The 7,481-nt window shown below is 40.3% G+C and overlaps 1 protein-coding gene across 1 annotated transcript; it reads right to left on the reverse strand.

The window, feature by feature from the left end:
• Window positions 1-1,452: 1,452 nt before the first annotated feature.
• LOC125213342 (ATP-dependent RNA helicase DEAH13) lies at window positions 1,453-7,216 on the reverse strand. The gene is made up of 12 exons (XM_048113832.2): window positions 7,036-7,216; window positions 6,872-6,944; window positions 6,722-6,784; window positions 6,600-6,649; window positions 6,446-6,506; window positions 6,022-6,357; window positions 5,543-5,788; window positions 5,228-5,458; window positions 5,008-5,121; window positions 3,723-4,916; window positions 2,171-3,640; window positions 1,453-1,871 (listed from the first exon to the last, which is right to left on the reverse strand). Exons 1-12 carry the CDS (start codon window positions 7,080-7,082, stop codon window positions 1,857-1,859), a joined length of 3,900 nt encoding a protein of 1,299 aa, XP_047969789.2. The 5' UTR covers window positions 7,083-7,216; the 3' UTR covers window positions 1,453-1,856.
• Between the last annotated feature and the right edge of the window lie 265 nt (window positions 7,217-7,481).

The following is a 7,481-nucleotide window of genomic DNA, read 5'->3' on the forward strand; positions in this document are numbered from 1 at the left end:
GATTAGTTATACTTTGATCATCTCCTCCTCCTCCTATGGATTATATGGTAATATGCATATTTAGAAATCTAGAACATATTGCCTTATTCTTATAATTTGATTTATTTCCTTAGATATTTAATTTCTTTGTATCCACGTTTATATGGTAATATGTGAACATATTTCTTTCTCAAAATCGTGTTTGATTCATATTTTATTTGCATCATATAGTTTATGTGATAGAATTATACTAGAAGGAAAGCTAGAGGGTGAAGGAAAGATGAAACAAGATTATTGGAGATACCTATAATCGGAAATCGTCATCGACATCCTATTGAGACTCTCGGTTAGAAACATCGCAATTTGTAAATGCGTTTGTAAGTCATGGCGCGATTTGATTAAGAGTGACGATTTTCTCAAGCTCGGTTTTTCCGAATCTGCCCCTGCCCTAGTTGTCATGGACGAGGATGGTTCTGATTCAAATTTATTCTGTGTTTTCAAATTGGATGAAGACATTCCCTTGACGGCTTCAAATTGGTTCAATTTTTCCAAATTGGAAGCCAAGCACAAGCATGATCCAATCGCCAAGTTCAATTTCCCTCGAGCAACATCGATAATTGGTTCGGCCAATGGTTTGCTTCTTTTAGGACATAATCTTTAGAGTGATGATCATCTTTATGTATGTAATCCGATCACCCGCGAATTTGTTGAGCTCAACGGCCCCCGTCTCCTCGGAGCCGAGTTCATTATGGACTTGGAGTGAGCAGAATAAGTGGACAGTACAAGGTTGCCCTTCTTAACTCGGAGTACGGATGTTATGTATTAACTCTGGAAACGGGATGTTCGTGGAGACGTGTTACCTTCTCATTTGATCGCGCTCACGGCGGCTCCTCTTTTGGTGTATTTGTTAATGGCAATCTCTATTGGTTAGTTTCAAAAACCGGGGAGATCCCTTCTTTTGTTATTTTGATGTTGAGACATAACGTTTCAGCACTTTTCCTGGCCAGTGAAGTCCATGAATTCTGAAAATAGAGATGATTTCAATTGTTGCTTGTATAGTTTGGGGGATTCCTTGTGTTTTTGTGATGAAGAACCATATGATAACGAGATCTGTGATAACGATGGGGCAAGCTACCTTTCATCATGGAACAACCTTATCTAGGAATATTTTCCATGTTTAGCGCTCCTTGGCCTAAACGTGGCTACGCACTTTTGAGTTGCTGCTCTCCACCATATAGGCTTTTGAAAATTGCACGATTCACCAGAAATTAACCAAACTTGATTATTTTCCAAACAATTTGCCCTACTTGAAAACAGAAAGAAAAAATTGAAATAACAAAAACAGTATATTTAAAATTTAAATCCTCTTAAGTTTTTGTTTTTTTTTTGTGGTCAAATAAATGTGGATGGAGGAACTAAACCGTAAAAAGAATTTGAAAGGCTAAGCACAATTATAGTTATGACTTAAAAAAATAAACCATATGAAAACAATGCAATAGTATACAAAACTCGGTAATCCAAACAAAATTTAGTGTTAACCTCAACAAAACATTGCAAATTCAAATATAAAGCAGAGAACAAGATAAGAATTCTTAGGCCATCTCAGCTTTAGCAGCAGGCCAGCAGCTTGGCCCTGAGACGACCGGTTCTTCTGGCAGCGATAAGAGCAACGTTTTGGCCAGTGGTGCATCGCGACAAACTGTAGTGGCATGACCAATGTGTTGATCGGTTAACACCACCGTGGGGATTCATAGCAACACTACGAACCTTGGGCCATGAGTTCTTCTTCACTCCGGCATTTCCAGCCTTCAACACTGGCTTCTCAGTTCTCCCATCTCCAGCAACCTACCCAACCTTGGCACGACAGCCACTCGAGATCATCTTCTTTGCTCCTGAAAGATTAACAGCCTTCTCAGTGAAGTGGATTTTGATCCAAGCACCAATAGAAGATCACACAATGCAAGAAAATGAGCAATACCAACATAGCATATCAGCTTTATGACAGATGAATAGTATAAAACATGAAAAAAATAACGGTTGTTATCGAATATAAGTTAAAAATATGAACTGCTCATCCTAAACAGTGGTTTAAAAAGTTCATTTTCAAGCATTTTCAAGCTAACCAAACAACCCCTAAGTAGTTATAAGTAACACCATAAATAATAAGCTAATATTCAACTGCAAATAATACCTCTCTTTTCAATTTCTTGGCCTTTTTCTTCAACCTTTGCTTGGGATCTCCCAAAGCTTGCTTGTGCATCTCCTCCCAGAGTTCCTCGAACCGGTTGAAAAATCCTTCTTGAAACCAATCTTGGATTTCTGGGAAGAGAAATCTAGGATTTTCCTTCCACATCTTTCCTAGTTTAGCACGAGTGTCGATTACTCTTCCTTTCTTGTTTAACTTACTCAACAGATTGCCAATGCGTTTCAGCCCACACGCCTCTGGCTTCAGCACGGTTGCAGGGGAGGCTGCCATGAATTTCCGGACAGCTTTCAGGCACGGTAAGATTTGGCCTTCTAGCAGCGAATAGGCGAACACAGCGACTCTCGTGGAATCATCTTTGATAGGCAGGCCGTGCAGAGGAAGCGGCCAGAGATGTGGGCCGAAAGTCGGCTCCACCCATGACATGACTTGATCAGCTGTAGCGTCGTAATAAGGCTTTGGCTCTGAGAGCGGCGCAGAGAAACTACATGATACCCGAGCGAATTCAGGAAGCCAATTCGGTTTCACGCTAGTGGCTCCATGAATGTATGGCCTCTTACTATGCAATAACTCGCTGTATACGAGAAATTCGGGTGCAGATCTAGAGATGGACGACCACCGGTGAAGAAAGACGGTTTCTTTCAGCATACAAGCTTGGTATCTGACTGCATTCGTGTTTCGGTCTCCCTCTGCCAAAAGTGAAGCTCCTTTGATGCGCTTCGCAACCCTATCAGCCCAGCCGGAACAGATAGCCTGGCCCAATATCTCCTCCTCGTTCAGCTGAAGAGGATGCTTATCCGAGGAAACCATCCAAGCAGACTCTACATCCTCGATAGTTCCGTGCGCCCAGGAGAAGTCCTGCTGTGAATCATGCGAGGCGAAGACTAGTTTCACAAGCTGCTTTCTCAGCTTGGAAATTTCTTCCATGGTCTTGTAGTGTAGAGCATTCTCATCACAAAACTCTGACTGGTTTTCAGAAAGATCAAAGCTTTGAAGCGCAAACGCAACAGTTAGAGCATCGCTAGTAGGGTTGGCGAATTTTTCACGAGAAGCTTTGGCGATTTGTTTCTGTTGCTTTTTCCTCGGTTTTTCTTCTTTCTCTGAAGCTTTCTTGCTTGCTTTAGAATCAGCTTCCTCAGCATGGCTTTTACCGTCTGCGTTGTTTCCAATGTCTTCAAAATGCCGAAGGAAAGGATTTGTCAAGCTTAAAGCCGCCACTGCTGCAACTGCATAGGCCAAAACGAGATTTGCTCGGGCACACTTTTTTGCCTTCTGCATAATCTGAATAACCGTGAGAAGCATTCTGGAATGACGAGGACCCATTGGATACCGAGCCATGGCCCTCCCCAGAGCTGTCAGTCTGCCATTTTCATCCAACGCTTCAAGAATCTTCAGACAACGTTCTGCTTCAATCAAAGCATCGGTCTCTGGAGGTGTGGGGAAAGGGAAATTTGCAACCTGAAATGATAGATAACGTGGAGTTTACTTACATGTTCAAACTAAATATAAAAATCAAACCAATCTATAAATAGCAACATACCTTGCCAATATGCATGGATTTTAAAAGGAGGACAACACCATCAACCGGCACCTTTGATATTTCAGCAATTGAAAAATCAGAAAATAAGTTATTGAAGGCTGCTGAGGAATAGAGGCGATAACAATGTCCCGGGCCGGTTCTTCCGGCTCTTCCAGCACGCTGAGCTGCAGAGGCTTTGCTTATCCACTGTATCTCATATGTCTCCATGCCGCTCGAAGAGTTGTAGTTCTTCACCTTTTCTCTTCCAGTGTCGACAACATAGCTTATTCCAGGAATCGTCAAAGAGGTTTCAGCCACATTAGTAGCAACTACAACAAGCCGCTCTCCATCCCTAGCATCTTCAAAAACACGAAGCTGGGATGATGCAGGAAGCATCGCATAAAGTGGTAGCACATTCAGTTTACCAGGGGAATATCCCTTATCTTTGTCATCTCGTTCAGAAAGGGAACGGGACGGATCTGACCCGCCTTCAGGGGTCTCGGGAACATCTTTGCCTTTGGTGTTGGAATCAGAAACTCTTTTCCCCGATAATGCTTCAAAAGCAGCCTTCAGTGATGTAAGAGTTCCCTCTTCTCCCAAAATATCGCCTTCAGAATCAGGTTTCGTCTGATTCTCACCATCACTAAAGAACTCCAGATCACTTTCTTCTTCCGAGTCATAAGATGCATCAGATGCGTCTTCTGGAAAATCTTCATTATCTTCCTCCATGTGAGAATTAAAGCGCTCAGTTATCTCATGACCCGAACTCCCTTGGAACTCAAATGCCTCACTTATCTCTTTCATATCATTTTCTTCGGGTGGTTTCTCTACAGATACGGCTGAAGCCTTGTCTTCAACTAGCTTTCTAGAAGCTCTTCGTAACCTTTGACAAAGAAGTTCGACCTCTCTCTGCCCAGTTACAAAAACAAGAATACCCCCAGGTGGCAATCTCTTGTGAATTGATAGAACCTTCTTATAAGCTTGGCCAATGTAATCAACAATTTCAGTCTTCTTTGAGAAGTGTGTGGTCACTGGAAACTGTCGAGTTGGAACTTCAATCACTGGTGGAGGATTGCGAAATATATTTGTATTAGACACAAAATCTTCCACGCGTAGAGTAGCACTCATGAGCACAAGCTTCAACGGGTATATCCTATTTTCAGATTCAATAGTTTCCCCGGCAAGAATTCTCTTCTTCTGCATCTCGTATTCCCTCTGCCATGCACAAATAAAGAAGCAAGCCATCTAAACATATGCAAGAAGGGAACAAGTACAACATAAAGTTCAAATAGGTGAGAGTTGTTACCTGACGCTCTTGGATAACCCGAGAAAGCATCCCGATGAGAATATCTGTATTCAGACTCCTCTCGTGAGCCTCATCCAATATTAACACTGAGTATCGCTTCAGCAGAAAATCATTCTGCAGTGAAAAAAAAATCACCATTACAATCAGTCAGAAAATCTACTTAACTTTCACATTCATAAAACTGCTAGAACAATTCATTTTGTAAAGCATGAAAACAAACCTGCACTTCCCGAAGCAAAATTCCATCAGTCATAAATTTGATTGAGCAATTCTCTCCAACCTTTCTGTCATGCCTTACTTGAAATCCCACCTCCTTCCCGAATCGAAGCCCAAGCTCATAAGCCACCCGCTTGGCTGTTGCAAGTACTGCAACTCGGCGAGGTTGGGTGACGCCAATAATGCCACCTCCAGTGTTTGAACCACGCGAACCAAAACCAGCCTCATAAAGAAACTGAAAGTTTTCCATATTTGCAATAAGTAAAAGAAGTTCCACCAAGAAATTCATGTTACAAACAAATTTTGAAACATGGCTAACCTGAGGAACTTGGGTTGTTTTTCCGCAACCAGTTTCACCACATATAATGAGACTGATATTCTCATTTATAGCTTCCATTATTTCCTGTTCCATCATGACTATGGGCAGACCCATCCTTTGCTTTTCAACATCCTTAGGTCTTGAGACATGAACCACAGTTGGAGCAACATGATTTCTCGATGAATTACAGTTGCTATGGTTATTTTCACCTTCACGATTGTAAATTGGATCTTCATCCATCACATCCTGTCCAAGATATGCACGAGTCATTACAATGTAGAGTACGTGTAGTTGTAAATCAAAGAAACAGGTAAAGCTAGAGTCATTGTGAGTGGAGTACATGTAGTTGTAAAATGAGGACACAAATAACGCAAGAGGACAATATGTTGTACGAAACATAGAAACAAGCATGCTGTTGTTTTATTTACTTCCTATATGTAAAACAATTCACAACTTCAGAAACAAATATAGTTAGCTACCTTAGGCTTCATGACTTCTTCATTTTGGCATGACTCAGTTGATTTTTCCTCAGATCCTGGCAATGATGGTTGAGTATTGCCGTTGGCCACTTCTTCGAATGAATCACCAACTCGTCTATCAGAGGTATCAGGTTCATCACTCAACGATTGCATATTGACATCTGAATGCACATTTCTATCCGGCAAACAGACATCATCCTCAGACACTTCAATATCATCATTGTGAGACACAACATCTCTTTTCCTTTTAGTGTGAGCCTTTTCAGCATGTGGGAGTTCCAAACCAGCTTTCGAAAACTCAACTTCTCTTCTCCGTTTCTCACGAACAGTCTCAACCTGCAATGGGAATATTATATTATTAATTCGAAGAGCCCTTACTACATCAAACAGAACATACTAATCAGATTATCAGATAATGGAATACCTGCCCCAAGTTCCTTGAAGACCACATGAGTGAAAAAACATCATCTTTGATCTTGTATTTCCTGAAAACACAAACCAAACCCCATTAACACCCAATGCCTCCGATCAATGTGATTATAAGCAATCCTAAGAAGGCCTGAAATCAATGTTCTTACTCCAATGTCTCAATGCTTTTTGACATAAGGAGTTCCTTTTCTTTCTCTTCCTACACAGCAAAAGGTCCAATTAAACAACAAACAATAGTAATAGAATCACTCAAGCTTCTAAATACACATACCTCAAGCTTCTTTAGCTTTCTTTTCTGAGATTTACTTAGTTTCGGTTGCTGCCTCACATTGAGCTATTCCAACACCCAATATTAAAATTAAATAAAAATCAAAACTTTAAACTAACCAAATCATAAAAACAAGCTAAAACTAAAACTAACCTGACTTTTCCCTTTCTTATCTTTCATTTTCTTAGGCGGCAATATGATTAAGTCACCGCCACCAATCTCCGAGCTAATTTTCATCCAAAATCGACAAATCAGTAACCAAAATTGACTTGCGCAAACCACCGATCAAATTTTAAGAATAGTAAATGAATTCAAACCTTGAATTCAGTCCAACAACGGCGTTAGAATTTTGTGACGGCTTCATTATTTGTCTCTGTGAAAGGTGTCTCTGTGAAAGGAGGTGAAGCGACGCTGCGGCGAAGGATTTAAGGGAGGAGGAGGTGAGGCGGCAGCGGCGGGTTTAAAGAAGGAAGCGACGGTTTAATCCCTTGTAAAGACAAATAAATAAGGAAAAGATAATTGGAAAGGGAAATAAAATTTTCAAGTATAAATAAGGAAAAGATAAAGAAACGGAAATAAAAAATTTTAAAATAGATTTTCAGGCTAAAATAACAGTAATTATTTATAATTTAACGAAAAAGAAAAGATAAAGAAAGGGAAATAAAAATTTTTAAAATATATTTTCAGGCTAAAATAATAATAATTGATAAAAATTAAAAATCATTAACAATTTGATACTGCCGGATACAAAAACCAAATTTAA

This window comes from Salvia hispanica, chromosome 3, assembly GCF_029641045.1.
Source record: "Salvia hispanica isolate PSC_SH4W2 chromosome 3, Shi_PSC_v1, whole genome shotgun sequence".
NCBI classification, from domain to species: domain Eukaryota; kingdom Viridiplantae; phylum Streptophyta; class Magnoliopsida; order Lamiales; family Lamiaceae; genus Salvia; species Salvia hispanica.

What these genes read in the sequence shown, in the direction of transcription:
- LOC125213342 (XM_048113832.2), bottom strand. Translation starts at nt 7,082, where the DNA reads ATGAAGCCGTCACAAAATTCTAACGCCGTTGTTGGACTGAATTCAAG. An exon ending in GTTGTTGGACTGAATTCAAG is followed by an intron (nt 6,945 to 7,035) that starts GTTTGAATTCAT and finishes GATGAAAATTAG; the next exon opens with CTCGGAGATTGGTGGCGGTG. An exon ending in GAAAGCTAAAGAAGCTTGAG is followed by an intron (nt 6,650 to 6,721) that starts GTATGTGTATTT and finishes TTTGCTGTGTAG; the next exon opens with GAAGAGAAAGAAAAGGAACT.